Consider the following 23,717-nt stretch of genomic DNA (forward strand, 5'->3'; position numbering starts at 1 on the left):
TTTCTCATAAAAAAGTAGATTAAAGCGGCTATTTAGAAAAATAAAAAATAAAAACATCGAGACCGGGACCAGCTTTTAGCACTGTTTTTACTTCTCGGTCCCACCTGTCCCGGAGTTTTCACATATTATTTTACAAAAGAAGAAAATAATATGATCAATTTACTATCAGAATGCAGGCATGAGATGTCATACCTAAGTTATTGAGAAATGGGGCTCAAATATCCTGATATATTCTATTTTTATTGAATAAAAGTATCTGGGACCGGGACCGAAGACCGGGTTTTAGTCAGTACCCCATAGCAATACGCAATCCCTAATTTTCATCTTCAGGATATTTTTTCATATATGGCTATGATTGTTTGATTGTATATTTCATTTAACGTCCCACTCGAGAATCTTTCACTCATATGAGGACATCACCATTACCAATGAAGGGCTGCATTCTTTTGAGCTTATGCTCGGCGCTTATGACGTTTGAGCAGGAAGTGATCTTTATCGTGTCACGCCTGCTGTGACTCGGAGCCTCGTTTCCCCGCTCTCATTCGAAGGACCGCCCCATTTAGCCGCCTCTTACGGCAACCTAGTGTCTATTCTAACCCGGGTCCCCTCTGGACTGTATGATTATGAGCTTTGTCTGTATTTGGGGGATATCACACCGGTCGCGTTCACCAAGAGGTTACGACGCCCACTTCGCAATCGGCAGATTTTGGGTTCGGTTCATACATAAGAGGATTAACATTGAAAGTAATTGTTCCTTCACCAAGTGTCAGACATTAGAAAAGAACGTCATGCACAACTACCTGTTTACAACGTACAATGTATAGAGAATCAAAAAAGATTGTAAAGTATCTCCAGTCATTAAGGTATAATATTCAAATGTTATTTTCTAGATCAAACTATTATATGTCCTCAGTTGAATTTACACTTAGGTCCAAATTGAATTACAAGGGTGACTCTTCATTCTGAAGCCAAAGGTAAAATCTACAAATATTCCATATCTATTAAGTTTATCTAGAAATAAGACTTTCAATAAAATATTTGTAAGCATAAAATCTTTCTTTTTTAATTTGTTTTAAAACAAATGTATTTCTAACTTAAATATCGAGTTTCTGTCAGATACGCATGCCTATTTTCCACGTATGGCGGTTCTTTGTTAAAGGGCCGCAGATTGTGTTTTTCTTTTAGGAATTGAATTAAAGCTTCCTTTTTCGTACAGTAAAACTAGGCAACCATAGGACACTGATTGACATAAAAATAGGTTTGTCTGAAAAAGCTATTGAAATATTTTCACCAGTAACATTGTCCTATCTTCCATGTATAACATCTACCAACATTTTTTGTTTATCAACAATACACAGGAAGAAATAAAAATTAACAATTTACAAAAAGATGTAAAACTAGCTGTGTGAAACAAAGAACGATCACCTGCACCTTCCGTGTGCTGTCTATGATATAAACAAGGAATCTGACTTGTAAAAAAAGCACTCTGTACATCAGAATTAGGCGGAATTCTAGACTGTCCTGTCTTAGAAACGATTTGTTCAAAATATGTGCGCTCACCAGGGATCCCGGAGCACTTCGGAAAGCGACCACGAACAACATCAAATTTCTGCTCTGATGATGTTTTCACACGTGACATCCATCTTGTTTGTTGTGATTGGAATTTACGCGGCGAAACAGATAAGTGACAACACCGCCCACTTCGTTAACTGGTCCGTGGTCATGGGGTTCGTATTTCTCGGACTTTTAGCTATGATCGTCATTATTATTTCAAACTATCACCAGGACCGAAACAGTTTTGTATATTTTCGAAGGAAAGAGGACGACCCTTCGCTAAACATAAGAATTGTCTTCCTTTGGATCTTTGGACTCGCTGTTTTGTTCCATTCTGCGTTAAATTTGGCGATCACAATTGAATGCGGTTTCCGAGATCATCCCCACCCTTCCTATTTCGCAGCATCGTGTGTAAGCAATGTTGTTCTTTTAATGTTTCTCATGTTACAATTAGCTTTGATTACCTACTACCGACAGGGCATATCATGGAAAGGTTCTAAAATCACGTATGCTATAGTACTAATCGTGCTGGCAAACTTTTGCATTTGGTTTAACACAACAGTCAGCAATGCCAATAACGAATATAACATTCAGCTCCATGGGAACCTCTCCATATCCAACATCTCCTATTGTTTTGCAAATTCTAAAATTCAAACTGGGCTTCTTCGTAACATTGTTCAATACCTACTTCCAGCTAGACTGGAGTTTTGTATACTGGCATCAAATTTTATCATATCCATTTGGTCATCATTTCGGTGCAATAATACGGGAAACTCGGAAGCATCGGACCGCGAACTTCACAACGGATTTAATTACCAGTTTATGGACAACGTGGACAGATACACTGAACCGCCCAGATTTACAAGCAGTGGTCACTTCTCCAATAAAGCTTTAGGTTCCATTTCCGTCATTTGTGGTATTGTCTCTATGCTCCCTACGTTTACATCGATACTAATACTCTCATTTGTGTACAGATGGGAGAACGATGCAACCTACATAACGTTGCAAGCTAGCGAATGTGTGGTTGCTATGATTTCGTGTGTGTCGATTTTGATTATCTTCTATCATCTACGTTTGCACTACTCGAACACGAAGCGATCACATGCTATCCACACTAAAGACTTCTTCCTCATCCTCAGCTCCTCTGGCATGATGTGTTTCTTTACTCTCGGATTTCTTACCGGAATCTACGGCGAGAGTGTCGTCCATAGAGCCATCTTATCCAGAAATTTATTTTCCATGATAGAAATTTACCTTCAGACGTCACTACTGATTCAGGCGACTCGCTACCATAGTAGCGGAAGGTCGTCTGCGTGGATATCCTCGTGCGCAATGATCTTGATGGTCATTAATCTGACGTACTGGTTTCTGAATTCCTACAGCAACCGCGTCTTTTCAGAAGGTCATGACAAGGTGGCTGGAATACGAATTTGGATTTATGCAGAAAACATTCTCGTTCCTCTCCTGATATTTTACAGATTCTCGTCAGCAATGAATGCGTATTCTCTGTATTATAAATTTAAACCAGCATAGAATTGAACAACTTCTCATCAGCGCAGATTTTGGATGACAGAATATGAAAATTTAACAATTCATATCAAGCAATAAAAAAAATCACAACCTATTAACTTACTTATTTAATTAAAACGTCTAATCTAGTTTAAATTGGTACAAATAATGAAAAATACCGAGCGTTTGGTAGAAGAGTATTTACTACCAACAGTATATACATGGACATTGTATACCGTGGCGTATCCAGTAATTTGTGAAAGGAAAGGTTCTAACATTAATTTCGTTTTTGAAGGGGATGGCACTCTTCAAATGCGTTATTTTAACCTTTTTCCAGCAAAGTTTTCTGACCAAAGGGGGGGGGGGTTTCAACGCCCGGACCCCTCCCACCCCTGGATGCGCCACTGGTATATATCAACGACGCGGATTTGCCATGCTTAAAAAATCGAACAAGAATGACAGTTCCCAGCTTCACGTAAAGGATGTGTAGCACAGCGATTGCTTTCTTTAGGATATCTTGCTTGATACACCATATCACATGTCGGGTGCCCCTGTCTCACAGATGTTCATAATTATTAACGACACATGCTTATTTATTGACAAACCCTTAAAGGGGCATTCGCTGTCAGTTCTCACCCAACATTGAATTCAATGGAAATTGCTCTATATCATATATTTCAGTCATAACACAAATATTTAATAATTTTAAACACCTTTAAACCTCAAACCAGGCACATGAATGTGTAATTTTGGCGATTGAATCATTATTGTCTTGCATGACACAAATTCTTCCTTGTATATTTTTTCACACTAAAAGGGGTTATCTAACGTAGTTTTATACGGTTTCTCTTGGTTTTGTACCAAATTTAAATGTTTCTATTAGTCATGAATATATATCCCTATGCCATTGAAAGATTTGAGAGATTTTTAGATAAAATGATTGTCATCACTTTCACGGCTAATTGATACCCCGTTAAAAAGGCGCCGCCTAACCTGATACGCATGGTACACAGAGGACTGTTTGCCTGCATTGAGATAAGTCAAGCGGAGCAACTCCAATGGTATAAATTCTAATCTAACGAATGGAGAAAGTGAATGTCCAAGTTTTAGATACTTCGAATTCCAGTTACAAATAATGTTTAAACATCAATCAATGGGGAAGGTGTTAATTCTATTTTCTCTCATTGTCAAAGGACAACGCACCATAACTCTGGATTATCGCCTACATTTTCAACTTGTATATTTCAAAAAGCTTTGCAATGTAGCTAATGAGATTTTTTAAATTGCATATAATTATATAATTGAGTAAAAATGGTCTATCTTCAATATTCAGTTAGCATTTTTGCTGTGTTTTGGTTTGCAAACATTTCCCCTGTAAAAGAAAAAAACAACCAAAAGTTGTGGCATACATTTGCTAAATGACAATTTCAAATACATGTACATATAAAAAAGACTTTGTATTTCAACAGGGGAGTGATATACGCAATTTTAACCCAAATCATACAGTTATCTCTCTTCGTTTTGTCAAATAAATCAACAGTTACTTCAATTTATGAAAATTCATTTTAATATCTATATGTACAAAACAATCCTGATAACTTTTAAAAAATTGATCAGAATTAAGGTAGGCGGCGAAACAATGCTATCGTTATCTGTCATCGTTAGCTGTCATCACTGGCGTAGTAGGCTTTTTTTTATTTTTTGTCCTAAGTTATAAAACACCTAGGATGATGCTTAGTGGCTGTTGCTTTCAATCTCCGAACAGGGCATTGTATATTAAATCTCGACAGGACATCGAGAAAACTGGTGTCTGTTGCATGTAAATGTATATTTCATTTTGACAGAACATAGTGAGCACTTGCCTGTGTTGCATGTAAATGTATATATCATTTTGACAGAACATCGTGAGCACTTGCCTCTATTGCATGTAAATGTATAGAACATACAACATATTTTAGTTTTCCAATCAAGGGCCCTTAACGGGCAGTATGAAAATATATGCAAATACTGTATGTATATATGAAGTGATTACATAATACATAGTTACATGCAAATATAGTGTCACATGTCACACGACAGCTGTGATCGGTCGACAAGGGATGCTTACTCCTCCAAGGCACCTGATCCCACCTCTGGTGTGTCCAGGGGCCCGTGTTTGCCCAACTCTCTGTTTTGTATTGCTTATAGGAGTTATGAGATTGATCACTGTTCGTTATCTTCACCTTTCATATTGTATATTTCATGTTGACAAAACATCGTGACCACTTGTGTCTACTGCATATAAATATATATTTCAACAGAGATGTCATCAACTGAAGAAAGTTTTTTTTTAAAAACACTGGCAAGTATATGATGAGAGAAACAGGTACCGTTGATTGATTATTTTACGTCCCGTTGAGAATTTTTCACTCATATAGAGACATCTCCAGCTGTAGGTGAAGTACCACAAATTTAGACCTACGAGGGTTGTTGGATATGTAATGTATATTGTACGATATCTCAAAAGCGTTCGTGTAACTTCTTCGATGTGATCCGTCATTGGTTCACTAGACGCGTTCGTGTAACTTTTTCGATTTGATCTGTTATTGGTTGTATTCGCGGTACACTACAGTAGACAGGTAAACTTACACAGCAATGTGTTATATGTACAGTCACGAGTTAGATATCAAAATAGGTCATCACCTGGCGGGGCAACCCTGCTGTGTGATGTGTGTTACATTCTTCTTCAGGATGATAGGCGTCTCGACACTCCCTACAGAATTCAAACTGTAAAAGCAAATTTGGTGTTCAACATTCAGTTATATTTGAAAATAACTCAATGCTGTATGTACAAAATTTACAGAGCCTGAGAAGGTCTTTTTTTTTACAACAAGCTCAGTGACTCTTTGATAAAGCTGACTTTTAAAATGGTGTGTTGAATTATGTACATACCAGTGTGAAATTGCTCTTTATACAACTTTATATCACTTTCTGGGACAGTTTCTCCAGCAGGAACCCTGCCCCGCACCCCAGGGCAGGACACATCAGTCCCCCGTTCTGTAACAGGTACTCTTCTGCCCCAAAGCTTTTGCATCTCTGATACTCAAACAAAATGTCTGCAACATTATTCCATATCAGAAAAGCTTTGTGTCTCTCATACTGGAACAAAATGTCTGCAACTTTAATCTACAACAGAGAAGTTTTGAATATTATAATATTAAATTCTGATTAGTAATTGACTTGGACACGATCACAATTACACAGATACTGCAGACCCCTTCATTGCATGCCTTACGTGTTGGATTTATCGTAGATACGGATACACAAATCAAACTTCCTATACTTATATAAAATAACAATTAAGCTGAAACAAATTCATGCAAGAAAATTCCACAACTGAAATCAAAATATCTGTCTATTTTATACCTGCTCTGTTCCCAGCAGACAAAAATGGTGAGGATCTTTAATCAATGAGTCAGGACACCCAGCTATAAATAGATCAGATAATTAGCACTAATCAATACTAATCTAACCATTCAGTGAGCTTAAATTGTATCTAAATATCACACATGAAAACGTTGTGCCTAATATTCATTTTGCTTATAACAAACAAAATTAAGATTTAATAATAATCATAAAATTTAAATAGCGCCTTAAAAAAACAAATTACTCTAAGGCGCTTTAACGTAGTTCCACACTCCTGTGACGTCATAAGATTGTCCAAATTCAATAATTTAATGACTGGAACATAAATTTTGTTGGAGTCTTTTTCAATAGTTATTGTAAAAAATCTTGTTAGCCATAAAATATTTCAAAAGTCTTAGTTATATTTGAATAGTCAATAATGTGTTTCAAAATATTGAATCCAAGGACAGTAACTCTGTTTTCATTAAATTATTTATCAAGTCCATTATGCAATAGATTTCCTATATTTTTCACAAACATTTTACCAAGGTGATAAGGAATTATTATCTGTGTCTTTTTATGTAATTACATAAAATTTTAATCCATCAGTGGTTTTGAATAGCTCAGCTGTATGGTGCCAGACTTAGGTTTTTTATTGGGGTATACATACTCTGGAAGCTATAGATTTGAAATTATTAAGGAAAGGTATGGATTTTTTTTCATAAATAACTATAACAGATGTACATCTACTAATATAAACAGAAAAAATGATATGTAAACCATGCTATAAGGAAGTTGTGTCCATATTAGTTTGTTTTTTAACATTTTGGAGAATAAGGCTAATTCAATAATTTTGCACTTATTATACTAAAACTTGATGAACATATTGAAAATGACATGTGTTTTAGTTATTGACATGTTTCCTGATAAATAAGTGCAATTTAAATTATTATTTCTTTTTTCATTTTAAAATAACAACAGATAACTGTTTCCAATGAATTTCATAAAAATCTACATAGGGGTGCATGACTTCAGTAGTGACTGTAATGAAAATTAATATGGAAATCCTTAACTAATTTGCCTTTTTTCATTACTCTGAATGTTAATCTATTGATTCCAAACAAAAAAATGCTACCTAAACCCCAAAAATTCAGGACTAAGGACCCACCTTAAATGGATAAGAAGAGGAATTTAAAAAAAAAACAATTAAATGAAATTAAATGACAAAATGACATAAGATCTTATATCTGTAAAAATATCAAAATAAAACACTATTTTTAAGATCGATTGCTAAAAGTTTTTTTTTTTATTTCATCCATCAGTGCAAATAAAAATAAAATATTTTGATATCGGTTGTCAATATGATGTGTGACCGGTCGACAGGGGATGTTTACTCCTCATCCCACGTCTGGTGTGTCCAGGGGTCTGTGTTTGCCCGACAATCTATTTTGCATTGCTTCTAGGACTTTGAGATTGATCACTGTTCGTTATCTTCGCCTTTCATATATTTGAAGTAAGGAGCAATCTACATCAGAGAAATTTGATGTGGATGAAAAGTGGAGGATATGCGCAACAATATTTGGGAAATTTAAAACTTACTTATTTAGTTTTAGAAAATGCAGTTCTAGTAGAAAGCAACCTGAAATGGTTTCAAAACCCCTGCTGGACGTGAACACGCGATCTGCAGTAAAGCCGTTGACGTGCTCACCTACTGAGCAACTCAGCTATGCATTAAATGTATACTTTCATCCATGTTTTAAAAAGATGTCAGCCATTGTGACGATATAGAGTACCTCCAGTCTTTAAGGTATGGTATTCAAATGTTATTTTGTAAACCAAACTATGTCCTCAGTTGAATTTGCACTTATGTCCAATTCAAATTACAAGGGTGACTCTTAATTCCGAGACCAAAGGTCAAATTTACAAATATTTCATATCTATTAGGTATATCTACCAATAACTGTTTTAATGTTTTATTTTTAACTAAAATAACGAGTTTCTGTCAGATACATATGCCTATTGTCCATGTATTGCGGTTCTTTGTTAAAGGGCCGCAAATTATGTTTTTATTTTAGGAATTGAAAAAAGCTTCCTTTTTCGTACACTAAAACCATAGGACACTGGTTGACATTAAAATAGAAGGTGAGGCTGAAAAAGCTATTAAAATATTTTCACCAGTAACATTGTCCTATCTCCCATGTATAACAGCTACCAGCAGTTTTTTTTATCAGCAATACACAGGAGGAAATAAATAAAAATTAATAATCTATAAAGGGATGTAAAACTAGCTGTATGAAACAAAGAACGATCACCTGTACCTTCCGTGTACTGTCTATGATATAAACAAGGAATCCGACTTGTAAAAAAGCACTCTGTACATCAGAATAAGGGGGAAATATAGACTGTTCTGTCTTAGAAAAGATTTGTCCAAAATATGTTCGCTCACCAGGGAACCCGGAGCACTTTGGAAAGCGACCAAGAACAATATCAGATTTCTGCCCTGATGATGTTTTCACACGTGACATCCATTTTGTTTGTTGTGATTGGAATCTACGCAGCGAAACAGACAAGTGACAACACCGCCCACTTCGTTAACTGGTCCGTGGTCATGGGGTTGGTATTTCTCGGACTTTTAGCTATGATCGCCATTATCATTTCAAACTATCACCAGGACCGAAACAGTGTTGTACATTTTCGAAGAAAAGAGGACGACCCTTCGCTAAACATAAGAATTGCCTTCCTTTGGATCTTTGGACTCGCTGTTTTGTTTCATACTGCGCTATATTTGGCGATCATAATTGAATGCGGGTTCCGAGATTATCCCGACCCTTCCTATTTCGCAGCATCGTGTGTAAGCAATGTTGTTCTTTTAATGTTTCTCATGTTACAGTTAGCTTTGATTACCTACTACCGACAGGGCATATCATGGAAAGGTTCTAAAATCACGTATGCTATAATACTAATCGTGCTGGCAAACTTTTGCATTTGGTTTAACACAACAGTCAGTAATGCCAATAACGAATATAACATTCAGCTCCATGGGAACCTCTCCATATCCAACATCTCTTTCTGTTTTGCAAATTCTAAAATTCAAACTGGGCTTCTTCGTAAAATTGTCCCATACCTACTTCCAGCCAGAATGGAGTTTTGTATACTGGCATCAAGTTTTATCATTTCTATTTGGTCATCATTTCGGTACAATAATACGGGAAACTCGGAAGCATCGGACCGCGAACTTCACAACGGATTTAATTACCAGCTTATGGACAACGTGGACAGACACACAGAACCGCCCAGATTTACAAGCAGTGGTCACTTCTCCAATAAAGCTTTAGGTTCCATTTCCGTCATTTGTGGTATTGTCTCCACGCTCCCTACGTTCACATCGATACTGATACTCTCGTTTGTGTACAGATGGGAAAACGATGCAACCTACATAACGTTACAAGCTAGCGAGTGTGTGGATGCTATGATTTCGTGTGTGTCGATATTGGTTATTTACTACCATTTGCGTTTGCACTACTCGAACACGAAGCGATCACGTGCTATCCACACTAACGACTTCTTCCTCATCCTCAGCTCCTCTGGCATGATGTGTTTCTTTACTCTCGGATTTCTTACCGGAATCTACGGCGAGAGTGTCGTCCATAGAGCCATCTTATCCAGAAATTTGTTTTCCATGATAGAAATTTACCTTCAGACGTCACTACTAATTCAGGCGACTCGCTACCATAGTGGTGGACGGCCGTCTGCGTGGATATCCTCGTGCGCAATTATCCTGATGGTCATTAATCTGACGTACTGGTTTCTGAATTCCTACAACAACCGCGTCTTTTCAGAAGGTCATGACAAGGTGGCTGGAATACGAATTTGGATTTATGCAGAAAACATTCTCGTTCCTCTCCTGATATTTTACAGATTCTCGTCAGCAATGAATGCGTATTCTCTGTATTATAAATTTAAACCAGCATAGAATTGCACAACGTCTCGTCAGCGTAGACTTTGGATGGCAGAATATGAAAATTTAACAATTCATATCAAGGAATAAAAAATCACAACCTATTAGCTTACTTATTTAATTAAAACGTCTAATTTAGTTTAAATTGGTACAAATAATGAAAAATACCGAGCGTTTGGTAGAAGAGTATTTACTATCAACAGTATATACATGGACATTGTATACCGTGGCGTATTCAGGAATTTGTGAAAGGAAATGTTCTAACATTACTTTCGTTTTTGAAAGGGGCAGGGCACTCTCCAAATGCGTTATTTTTACCTTTTTTCAGCAAAGTTTTCTGACGAAAGGGGGAGGGGTTTCAACGCCCGGACCCCCCCCCCCCCCCCCCCGGATGCGCCACTGGTATATATATATATCAACGACGCGGATTTGCCATGCTTAAAAATCGAACAAGAATGACAGTTCCCAGCTTCATGTAAAGGATGTGTAACACAGCGATTGCTTCCTTTAGGACATCTTGCTTGTTACACCATATCACATGTCGGGTGCCCCTGTCTCACAGATGTTCATAATTATTAACGACACATGCTTATTAATTGACAAACCCTTAAAGGGGCATTCGCTGTCAGTTCTCACCCAACATTGAATTCAATGAAAATTGCTCTATATCATATATTTCAGTCATAACACAAATATTTAATAATATTAAATACCTTTAAACCTCAAAACGGCCACTTGAATGTGTAATTTTGGCGATTAAATCATTGTCTTGCATGACACAAATTCTTCCTTGTATATATTGTTTTACACTAAAAGCGGTTATCTAACGTAGATTTATAAGGTTTCTCTTGGTTTTGTACCAAATAAATGTTTCTATCAATCATGAATATAATAATTTATATTCCTATGCCATTGAGAGATTTTGAAAAAAAAATCATTGTCATCACTTTAAAAAGGTTCCGCCTAACCTGATACGCATGATGAACAGAGGATTTCATGAACAACGACAGATCAGTCAAGCGGTGCAACTCTAATGGTTTAAATTCTAATCTAACAAGTGGAGAATGTGAATGTCCAAATTTTAGATACTTCGAATTCCAGTTACTAATAATGTTTAAACATCAATCAATGGAGAACGTGTTAATTCTATGTTATCTCATTGTCAAAGGACAACGCACCATAATTTTGGATTCTCGCCTACATTTTCAACTTGTGTATTTCAAAAAGCTTTGCAACTTAGCTAATGAGATTTTTTAAATTACATATAATTATATAATTGAGTAAAAATTGTTTATCTTCAATTTTCAGTGAACATTTTTGCTGTGTTTTGGTTTCTAAAAATTTCCCCCGTAAAAAAACAAAAGTTGTGGCATACATTTGCTAAATGACAATTTCTAATACATGTACATATAAAAAAGAATTTGTATTTCAATAGGGGTGGGGGTGAAATACGCAATTTTAACCCAAATCATACAGTTATCTCTCTTCGTTTTGTCAAATAAATCAACTTTTATGAAAATTCATTTTAATATCTATATGCACCAAAAAATCCTTTAAAATGATAACTTTTAAAAATTGATCAGAAGGTAGCTATCGTTAGCTGTTCTCTGTTTCATCACTGGCGTAGTAGTTTTTTGATTTTTTTTATTAAGTTATGAAACACCTAGGATGATGCTTAGTGGCTGTTGCTTTCAATCTCTGAACAGGGCATTGTATAATAAATGTCGACAGGACACCGAGAGAACTTGTGTCTGTTGCATGTAAATGTATATTTCATTTTGACAGAACATCGTGAGCACTTGCCTCTGTTGCATGTAAATGTGAAGAACATACAACATATTTTATTTTTCCAATCAAGGCCCCTTAAGGGGCAGCATGAAAATATATACAAATACTGTATATACATATATAAGTAAAGAAAGAGATGATTACATAATACAGTTACATGCAAATATAGTGTCATATGTCACACGGCAGCTGTGGCCGGTCGACAGGGGATGCTTACTCCTCCTAGGCACCTGATCCCACCTCTGGTGTGTCCAGGGGTCCGTGTTTGCCCAACTCTTTATTTTGTATTGCTTATAGGAGTTATGAGATTGATCACTGTTCGTTATCTTCACCTTTAATATTGTATATTTCATTTTGACAGAACACCGTGAGCACTTGTGTCTACTGCATGTCAATATATATTTCAACAGAGTTGTCATCAACTGAAGGAAGTTTTTAAAAAACACCGGCAAGTATATGATGAGAGAAACAGGTACCATTGATTGATTATTTTACGTCCCGCTGAGAATTTTTCACTCATATTTAGTCATAACTTAGCTGTAGGTGAAGTGCCACAAATTTAGAAATACGAGGGTTGTTCGATATGTAATGTGTATTGTACGATATCTCAAAAGCACTCGACTCAAATAGTGAAATGAACGTTACATCTCTTCAAAGTATTAGCGGTTTGTACTCTACCCGTTTTTGGTCATCTGTCAATATATGCGGTATCCATCTGGCAGAAATCTTTCGTACTTTTAAAATGAAATGCACCCGCGATAGCGATATGCCAACAGCTTTGGCAATATCACGAATCGTATATCTGCCATCACTTTCAATTATTTCCCTGACTTTTGAGACATTTACCTTGCCTGTTACAGTCACAGGTCGGCCAGATTTTGCTGCATCTTTGACGGACTCTGTTCCTGTCAGAAATTTCTTTCTCCACCTACGAACTGTCTCATAAGATACCTTATCAGACCCATAAACTTCTCCCAATTCAGTAAAAATCTGCATTATCGAATGACCGAGTTTTGTGCGAACTTTTATATAAGCTTTAATTTCTTCAATATTCCCAACCCGTTTCCCAACCATTTTTACAACAGTGGTCAACGACTGGCTCTATTGAAATGACTAAAGTTTAAAACTATGTAAAGCTGAAGGCTCGTTTTTATACTGTTGAACAGGTATTGAATAGAGCTACTCAAGAGTATGATCATCCACGAAATCGTGCAAAGCGTTATCGTGCTGTGATACAATACACATTACATATTGAACAGCCCTCTTATGTTTAGCGCTACGGGCTGTAGCAGTGAGGATCCTTACAGGACTTCCATTTTAAGGTCAATCCAAAGACTCGTGATTTTCACTTCTAAATGCCGAGCATTTGGCGAAGGAGCAACCATTACCTATGTTAATGTTAACGTCTTAGGCACGAGCGGGGCTCGAACTCACAACCTCCAGGTTACGAAGGGAACGTTCTACCACTGCGCTACCGCGATCGGTCGAAATTTGTACCATAACTTGCTCGTTAAAAAAGGTTTTCTCAAACTCTCGTTTTGATTTAAACACCCCCCCCCCCCCATTTTTAATAAACACCCGGCAAACTTCCTGTCTCTTGAAAATTTAAAACATCAAGAGACTCAAGTTTGAGAAAAACCGGTTACTAACTCACACTAGTTATGAAATCTTTTGTTTGCTGTATGACATCTTCATAGACAAGTAAAAGTGTTAAACAAATGACTACCAATCATATACATATTAAAATCACATCTTTATTCAATAGCAATATACTTTAATACTATCAGTGTCTTTATTATCTCCCAATTGTCTATCCAAACCAATGGTTGCCCTGACAATCTCTGTTCCACTCTTTATCACAGATCCAGCACCAGTCTGTCTTACAAACACTACACGTCATGTGCATACAGCCCCCTGTAACAGACGCAATGTGACTTTGAGTAAGGCACAACTGGGGTTATGATGTGATCTATCTAAACAAAGGCATAGCAAGGGCAGTGGGAGATGATCAAAAATACGTCCGAGGAATTGAACATTTAAAAATACAAGAAGGGGGGTACCGGAAGTCCTGTCCACAAGCATCTGTGGAACAAGACTGACAGACTCGAAATTCTAAGTTCAAAAGGGGCACAAATCCCAGAAAAATTGTTGAAACTGAATTTCCTGGGAACATGCACATCTACATAGTGTGTCAGTATCAACTATAAAGTCTCACGAAATTCTGTTGAGCGGTCTCAGAGGAGTTGCACTGACAAAACAAGAGGACAGACAGTCTCAAAAGTCTAAGTTCAAAAGGGGCATAACTCCCAGAAAATTTATTGAATCGGAAAATAAAACACAGTTGACGTTAACGACATGCATTGTGACGTAATATCTAGCTTCGCTGATATTTAACTTCGCTGTTACATGTATCATCAACAACAAACCGTACGAGATGTCAAACAATACCTATCACAAACTAATCCCGTGGGGATCCGGGTTAGAATAGGTCCTCAGTAACCTTTGCTTGTCGTAAAAGGTGACTAAATGGAGTGGTCCTTTGGATGAGACCGCAAAAACCGAGGTCCCATGTCACAGCAAGTGTGGCACGATAAAAATCCCTCCCTGCTCAAAGGCCATAAGCGCCAAGCATAGGCCTAAATATTGCAGCCCTTTACCGGCGGTGGTGACGTCTCCATATGAGTGAAATATTCTCAAGAGGGATGTTAAACAACATTCAATCAATCAATTAGGAGAGCTCAACATGACTGACCGTGAACTACATACAATTCAGGAATATTGTTGTCACTGGTATAAGGTCTTTTGTTAGCACAAATAATTGAATTGTTTGGGTTTTCCTCAAATGTACACGCTAAAAATAATCCACATATATACATGTATATCCGAATGGAATTTTTAAATATTGATGTAATGCGTGCTTACATATTTTTTTTTTGCCTACTCATGCATGGTAAAAAGAAAGATAGTGCTATCACTGCCACACATACAGTGTATAGTCATTGATTATTTATCATCAAATTATGAAACAATATTGGTATATCGTTTTACATATTGTTTATATCTTTATTCTGGAAAATAGACCATTCAGTTGATACCTAAATATTTCGCATTTTAACATCATATTCTGTACGCAGCAACAGATGTGCTACAGGTCGTACAGGGATGTCTTGCACAAGTCACATGATTCCAACGAAAAAAATGAGGATAAACAATAGGTAGCCCAAACATTGGATTTTGAAGCAGAACTATAATCGATACACGTTACCATTAGAGCTCGCTATAATAACAAACATAGCAAAATTCAGATCTTAAATTCTGATTCAAATAAAATCTTATTGAACAAATATTCAAGCATCAAATACCGTGGAATCATTTTAATTCGTGGGGGCCAATGTTCATGTGTAAGCATTTTCCTGGTTTGTTGGGGCGTAATTTCATGGGTCAGCAATAATAACGATTCCATTGTTTTTGTTTTCACATTTAACAGCTTGATTGAAAGAAAAATAATGGGATTACTGATGTAACGATCCTATTAATACAACTTCATTGGAACTATGTTTTAAATGATTAAAAAAACTATTTAAAAAATTTATTTAAGAAATGTTCCAGGACACGTAAACTCGTGGGTAAGAGTGACCCAAGAAATCCTTAAACATCAATCCCCACAAACAATCATGATTCCACTGAATCCATTGATGTCCCTACTTTTAAATGAAAGCAGGTCTTTGAAAAGTGACCTCACCTGATCTCTCTGTCTTTACTCTACACTTGGGACATGGTTTGGAGATTTTGTCAATGGTTTCCATGGATTCTAGTTCATTATGAGCTCTCATGGCCTGCTCAAGGCTATTATCTACCTCCTGTCAGAAAATAATGGGTCGATTAATACATACTTCCTTTAATGAGTTATGATAAGTATTTCCTCACGTCATGACATGAAACTTCTTCAATGAAATATGAAAATAGCCTCAATTGACAATCTAACTTTCTTTGTCAACTCCTTTGGCACGTAAATTCCTTGTTATGTAGTGATTACAATATAGTATTACTTGACGTGTTCATATAATTTCCTTTGTGTAGTGATTACAATATATTGTCTCACTTGATATGTTCATATGATTCCCTTTGTTTGTAGAAATTACAATATATTATCTTACTTGATGAGTTCATATAATTTCCTTTGTGTGTAGTGATTACAATATATTGTCTTACTTGATGTGTTCATATAATTTCCTTTGTGTAGTGATTACAATATATTGTCTCACTTGATGAGTTCATATAATTACCTTTGTTTGTAGTGATTACAATATATTATCTTACTTGATGAGTTCATATAATTTCCTTTGTTTGTTGTGATTACAATATATTGTCTTACTTGAGGTGTTCATATAATTTTCTTTGTCTTTAGTGATTACAATATCTTATCTTACTTGACGTGTTCATATAATTTACTTTATGTAATAATTACAATATATTGTCTTCCTTGATGTGTTCGTGTTAATTTCCTTTGTGTGTAGTGATTACTATATATATAGGTTCACTAGATGCGTTCGTGTAACTTCTTTGACGTCATTATTGGTTCACTAGACGCGTTCGTGTAACATCCTCGATGTGATCCGTCATTGGTTCAATAGACGCATTTACTTTGTGTAACTTCTTCGATGTAATCCATCATTGGTTCACTAGACGCGTACGTGTAACTTTTTCGATTTGATCTGTTATTGGTTGTATTCGCGGTACACTACAGTAGACAGGTAAACTTACACAGCAATGTGTTATATGTACAGTCACGAGTTAGATATCAAAATAGGTCATCACCTGGCCACGAGTTAGATATCAAAATAGGTCATCACCTGGCCGGATGCCCCTGCAGTGTGATGTGTGTTACATTCTTCTTCAGGATGATAGGCGTCTCGACACTCCCTACAGAATTCAAACTGTAAAAGCAAAATTGGTGTTCAACATTCAGTTATATTTGAAAATAATTCAAATGCTATATGTACAAAATTTACATAGTCTGAGAGAAGGTTTTTTTTTTACAACAAGCTCAGTGACTCTTTGATAAAGCTGACTTTTAAAATGGTGTAATGAATTATGTACATACCAGTGTCAAATTGCTCTTTATACAACTTTATACCATTTCCTGGAGTAAAACTATAGAGTGCTTACCCTACAGCTGGGACAGATGACTTTCTGGGACAGTTCCTCCAGCAGCAACCCTGCTCCACACCCCAGGGCAGGACACATCAGTCCCCCATTCTGTAACAGGTACTCTTCGGCCGCAAAGCTTTTGTATCTCTCATACTGGAACAAAATGTCTGCAACATTATTCTAAAACACAAGTTTTGTATCTCTGATATTGAAACAAAATGTCAATCTGCAACACTATTCTATATCAGAAAAGCTTTGTGTCTCTCATACTGGAACAAAATGTCTGCAACTTTAATCTACACCAGAGAAGTTTTGAATACTGTGGAATCATTAGAATTTGTGGTAGCTCAATTCTAGACTAGTGGAATTCGTGGGTACCCCTCACCCACAATTTACATCCTCAACAAATAGAGACCACTATTTACATTCCAGAGTATCTTTCTTACAAATATAAAAATCCGCGAAATTACGTCCCCATGAACCCGTAAAACTTCCGCAATCCACGAAAATTAGCCCCCACAAATCTAAATGATTCTACAGTATTATGACATTAAATTCTGATTGGCAATTAAATTGGACACGATCACAATTACACAGATACTGCAGACCCCTTCATTGCATGCCTTATGTGTTGGATTTATTATAGATACAGATACATAAATCAAACTTCCTATACTTATATAAAATAACAATTAAGCCAAAACAAATTCATGCAAGAAAATTCCACAGCTGAAATCAAAATATTTGTCTATATTATACCTGTTCTGTTCCCAGCAGACAAAAATGGTGAGGATCTTTAATCAATGAGTCAGGACACCCAGCTATAAATAGATCAGATAATTAGCACTAATTAATACTAATCTAACCATTCAGTGAGCTTAAATTGTACCTAAATATCACATATGAAAATGTGCCTAATATCCATTTTGCTTTTAACAAACAAAATTAAGATTTAATAATAATCATAAAATTTAAATAGCGCCTTAAAAAAAATTACTCTAAGGCGCTTTAAAAGGGTAAGAAGAGGAATTAAAAAACAACAGTTAAATAAAATTAAATGACAATGACATAAGATCTTATATATGTAAAATGATCAAAATAAAACACTACTTTTAAGATTGATTACTAAAATTGTTTTTATTTCATCCATCAGTGCAAATAAAAACAAAATATTTTGATATCGGTTGTAACCCATACAAAGACAGTCCGGAAGTGCTGTTGTCATTATACATGTACGTACACATGTGTTAATTACTTGAAATAAACACATTTGGATTTTCACCTGGACAAGGTAAGCTGTATCCAGCTCCCGGATCCTCCACAAATCGCCGCTCATTCAGCTGTGTGACGCAGTACGACAGAAAACATTCCATGCAAATCAGATGTTTTTTGTTACAGGGGAAACTCAAAACTGGATGTCTGTCAACAAAGTACAAATCAGATGTTTTTTGTCACAGGGGAAACTCAAAACTGGATGTCTGTCAACAAAGTACAACTATTCCAAAAAATTACAAAATATGGTGTATGCTATCAGTTTAAGTTATCATTTCTATAATTAATGGAGAGTAACTGCTGTAGAAAAATGTACAAAAGAGTATCTTTTTTATAGTTATACATGTATGTGCACCAATAAAATGTGAAACTATTGTACATCAGTACATGTACTATATATAAGTAAATGTATACTTACTGTACATCAGTACATGTACTATATATAAGTAAATGTATGCTTACTGGACATCAGTACATGTACTATATGTAAGTAAATGTATACTTACTGGACATCAGTACATGTACTATATATAAGTAAATGTATGCTTACTGGACATCAGTACACGTACTATATATAAGTAAATGTATACTTACTGAACATCAGTACATGTACTATATGTAAGTAAATGTATACTTACTGGACATCAGTACAGGTGATGCACTCTTTGTTGCGTCTGTTAGGTTTAATGTGTCTCAGCACAGCACACTGACCTTGTAACTCCTCAAGGTCACTGTGATCTTTGGTACATTTAAAGTAAAACTTCTGGAAATAGAACAGTTACCTGTCACCATAGATTGGTTCATCATGAAGAAAAGAAACTGATTTTGTTTACTCTGTTGTGTTAGTCTATTTCATCAGTTTTGATGACAACAATGTCCAGTCATCACACATCATCTTTTCCCCGTTGATAATAAAGCTTTATGATATGCATGGGTTGATTTATTTGTCCTTCCACATCTCACAACGGTTTGGGCTATAGGCCCCTGATTCTGGCGTTCCCTTTTAATTACCTAATTACCTGATTATGTAAATACAATAACACATATATCAGAGGATAAAATCTTTTGGTAAGATGTTTTTTTTTAAGTACATACAAGTATACCATCATCAGTTCTGAATACCTATTGACACACACATTTCACAGAGGTAAGATAGCTCAATGAAAACTTAATACAGTAGTTGTCATTATCAATATAAGAGAGACAACTGACTTACTGCTTTCTGTTGAGGTCCACAGTTCTGACAGTCTCCTTGTATTCTGCCTTGTTGAAGCACGTCGTCAAAGCTACCAGGTTCCTTGATAAAATACACAAAAGAGAAACAAGTCCTGACAACAAAAATTTTTTAACACATACTGCTGTGGTGGTTTGATGGGTTCAATCGCTGGTGGCCAAAGATAGCTCAGGTGGAAGAACACCTGTTTTCCGAGGACGCAGTCTATAACTGTTTTGTTATATACACCTTCATTCTTTTTAGGTTGCTTTTACCAGATGTACATGGTTTGTTGACTTTGAAGTTTTAACAATTCAGAGTGATTGTGTTCATTTATCACTGTACCCGCTAGTTAAAAAGAAAACACACAATCTAATTAAAATTAGATCCTTTGATCCACTCACGTATATCGCTACACACGATATACGTGAGCGGATCAAAGGATTTAATCTTAATTAGATTGAAACATACCCAATATTCTTATCATATTTTCATGTATTAAATTCTGCATTTCATCATCAGTCAAATCAGCCAACCTCACCATTACATAAACAAAGCAGTAGGCCGAAAATCATGTAACTTGCATAGCCAATAGAAATAGTGCATTTACATGATACTGCTCTATAACTAACTCCTGATGGAGGATTATAGATAGTCATTTGACCGAATGAACTGCAATTGTCCTGATGGAGGGTGTCATTTCCCCCAACCAAACTAATGGAGGATGTCATCTCCCTCAACCAAACAAATGGAGGAGGATACAATGTTAGGATCATATTGTTTTCTGACTGATTGATGATACTGTTTTCTGACTGATTGATGGAGGATGGTATTAAGCCTCCTAACTTAGACAATGATATTGCCCATAACTGACCTGATGGACAATGATATTGCCTGTAACTGACCTGATGGACAATGATATTGCCTGTAACTGACCTGATGGACAATGATATTTCCTGTAACTGACCTGATGGACAATGATATTGCCTGTAACTGACCTGATGGAGGATGATTTTGCCTTGGTGACATTTTTCACACACCACTCTCAGTTTTCCAGGTTGTAGAGCAGCACATTCCTTACAATACACATAGAACTGGTGTGGATGCACTGAAACCAATCATTAAATGATATTATACATCTTACAGGTAAACACACAAGCTTTACCTCACTCATATCTAATATTTTAATGTAAAATCATGAACAACAAGTGAGAAATAAACCTTTCAAATATATTTTTCAGGGCTAACATATCGCATCAATAAAGTACAGAACTCCGTTACAACCAAAATGATGTTGTATATTTCATTAGGTGGTTTGTCTTCTGAACCTAAAACCACTAATTCAACTACCGCAAAACACGCTAATAGTGAAGTGCTGGGGACGGACCAATCTGATTAAAATCTTATTAAAATACAATCTTTAATCCGCTCCATTTATCCTTTCATTCAAATTTTGTGCAGTTACACAATAATAAACAGAGCAGATTAACCAGATTGGAGGACGGACAATTTTGATTTGTTATAAATTTAATTCGTTATATACAATAAGTAATTCATAATCTCTTTTAAAACTACAGAGTATTAAGGTGGCTCACTACACCCTGAAATAGTTTTTCAAATCAGCACGAATTGATTTAATCATGAAAGATATGATCAGATGAGACATGTGTATATCATAAGTATGGTCTACTCCGCCGGATATAATGAAATTCAGGGGACCAACCTGAATTGTTCATTATATCCAAAGTTCAATATAACCAATGCTGAACAACACAAATATTGCTACTGGGGGATTTATTTTTAACTTCAATATAACAGATAGTTCAATATAACCAACTTCAACATAAGTGGAGTGGACTGTATATAGGCCAAAATTTGGATAAAAACATGATTTTCAAAAACATATGAACAAAAGACTCAGGTGGATTCGAACTCAAGATCTGCGGTTCACCAGCCCAATGTTTTAACCACTGAGCTACAATGATAGATAAACAAATTGATCAATACAAATAATTTCACAAAACATTTAAATCGCCATCTTGTGACGTAGAGACTTATAAAGAGTACAAGCTTTAGTGTAGTGAGCTAGCTACCTTAAAATCATTTCACTGTAAACATGAACTCATCATAACAATGTTCCCCGTTAGGCTGTAACTGTGTTTAACTGTAAAGCAAATTGAATACCCAGGGTAGAAATCACTGGAAATAGATCTCATAAACAGGATTTAACCAAAGGATAGTCCCCAAGACATATGAGTCCAGTTTATCTGTGCGTTTGTGCATCTTAAAATTCAAACTAATTACAAACTCACCAACACTGGCTGGGCCCTTGGGGCTGAGTTGATTTAGTCCGATGTGTGCCCTGACTTCCAGAGGTGATCGCTTTTGTTGAAACGCATGCAATACAGTGTGGTTTCCGAGACCCAGCTCCTAAATACAGAGGTGATTAAGTTTGATATTGTGTGGCTGTAGTCTCAGGTATGACCTCCTCTATTTCTATTCTTTAGTCCTGAACCATCCAGTTTATTTACATAAAACTCTTCCATTCTTTTATCTCAATGTAATATTGCAAATTAAAAGTTTATGGCATTGTAATATCTTTTACTATTGATAAATTCAAATACACTAAGATTCAAAATTTATGTCACCTAATATGGCTAACAACGAAAAAGAAGAGCAGTTAAACAGTACACAGGAATATCTCGTCGATTTTCAAAGCAGATACAGACGACCATTTCACTAAACAGTGTATATTTCAAACATAATCGTAAGCGTAATCGTATGTTAACAGTTGGTTAATTTAGTGAAACGGCAGTCTGGGCGTTTAGAATATTAGCACGATGGCCCTTTTATGAAATATGACATAAATGTAAAAATAAATTGAGAATAGCACTTTCAAAAGTCTGAATTTCAAATCTAACTGACTAGATTGAATTGTCATCATCAAATTTCAGCATGTTTGTATTTTGATGTTTTTTAATAAACCAACACGTTTTCTTTAAAATCTGTCCCAGATACTTAATCTAAAGATAAAATACGAGTAATAAAAAAAATACTTTTAAAAGTCTATATATTCTCAGTTAAATACATGGTCATTAGAATTAGTCAATGTATTCTGATCATCTTACAACTGAAAATGGATGTTCATGAGTACACACAATCCATAGGGGTGGTTCCATAACATATAAAGATTCACAAGTTCAAGAACCAGTAGCCTGGAGGTTATAAAACTTTTTTGATCACGCTTTCATACTCGGACTCAAACTATGTTCTCTAAATCTACTCGTACTCAAAAGTAAATGCTATAAAACTTTTATAAAATCATTCTCACACTCAAATGGAGTACAAGCTCAAGATTTTTTGGGTATGTTTCGAAGCTTGCTCATAGTTATATTTAAAACAAAAATGACTGAGTTTGAGTATGAGTATGGTGAAAGTTCTATAACCTATAGGCTGGCCTGTATAACTGAAGGTCAGGGATAAAAAAAAATTCATACAATATAGTTACAAATTTACAGTCGTTATTAAATCTTTTGAAACTGTCTACTACTGTATAAGTGTGGGCGCGTCAATTCTGCAAGTGTATCTAAATAAAGTACATGGATTCGATACATTTTTCCTGATTCTTCGGGAACTTACGCTGACTAACTGCCCGTTCTGAAGCAACTTCCCCGCAAATATCAGGTTTACATCTGCCACTGGTATCCCCGTCTTACCACTAATCAAGCTTTTCAGTTCTCTGATTGACGAATCTGTGCTTATTTCTAACGGACACGACGACGAAGAACTGAATTTCACGTTAATAAATAGCTTCGCCATTTATGATTCTGCATTCTGTCTACTTTCACTTTGAAATTTTACTTCACACGATCTGATTTAAACTGAAAA

The 23,717-nt window shown here is 35.8% G+C and overlaps 1 protein-coding gene across 5 annotated transcripts; it reads right to left on the minus strand.

The window, feature by feature from the left end:
- Positions 1-4,324: 4,324 nt before the first annotated feature.
- Positions 4,325-23,717, minus strand: LOC125674137 (E3 ubiquitin-protein ligase parkin-like). Of its 5 annotated transcripts, XR_008801869.1 has the most exons (14): positions 23,469-23,717; positions 22,142-22,259; positions 20,828-20,937; positions 19,833-19,913; positions 19,255-19,379; positions 18,627-18,763; positions 18,104-18,165; positions 17,363-17,497; positions 17,047-17,130; positions 15,936-16,053; positions 6,469-6,530; positions 5,995-6,228; positions 5,746-5,829; positions 4,325-4,435 (listed from the first exon to the last, which is right to left on the minus strand). XR_008801869.1 is itself a non-coding variant. In XM_056160377.1 (13 exons), exons 1-12 carry the CDS (start codon positions 23,646-23,648, stop codon positions 6,022-6,024), a joined length of 1,419 nt encoding a protein of 472 aa, XP_056016352.1. In that variant the 5' UTR covers positions 23,649-23,717; the 3' UTR covers positions 4,325-5,829; positions 5,995-6,021. The 5 variants fall into 5 exon arrangements, 4 of the variants coding, with proteins under 4 accessions (XP_056016352.1, XP_056016353.1, XP_056016354.1 ...); XM_056160377.1 differs by having other exon boundaries at positions 4,325-5,829; XM_056160378.1 differs by lacking the exon at positions 4,325-4,435 and having other exon boundaries at positions 4,613-5,815.

The sequence above is a fragment of the Ostrea edulis genome, chromosome 3, assembly GCF_947568905.1.
Source record: "Ostrea edulis chromosome 3, xbOstEdul1.1, whole genome shotgun sequence".
NCBI lineage: Eukaryota > Metazoa > Mollusca > Bivalvia > Ostreida > Ostreidae > Ostrea > Ostrea edulis.

Excerpts from the sequence above, each read along its gene's own strand:
- LOC125674137 (XM_056160377.1), bottom strand. The coding sequence starts at position 23,648 with ATGGCGAAGCTATTTATTAACGTGAAATTCAGTTCTTCGTCGTCGTGT. Across the intron at positions 16,054-17,046 it reads CTGCAGGGGCATCCGGCCAG|GAGGTAGATAATAGCCTTGA; the intron begins GTGATGACCTAT and ends ATTTTCTGACAG. Across the intron at positions 6,229-6,468 it reads GTCTGCTGGGAACAGAGCAG|ATTAAAGTTGCAGACATTTT; the intron begins GTATAAAATAGA and ends TCTCTGTTGTAG.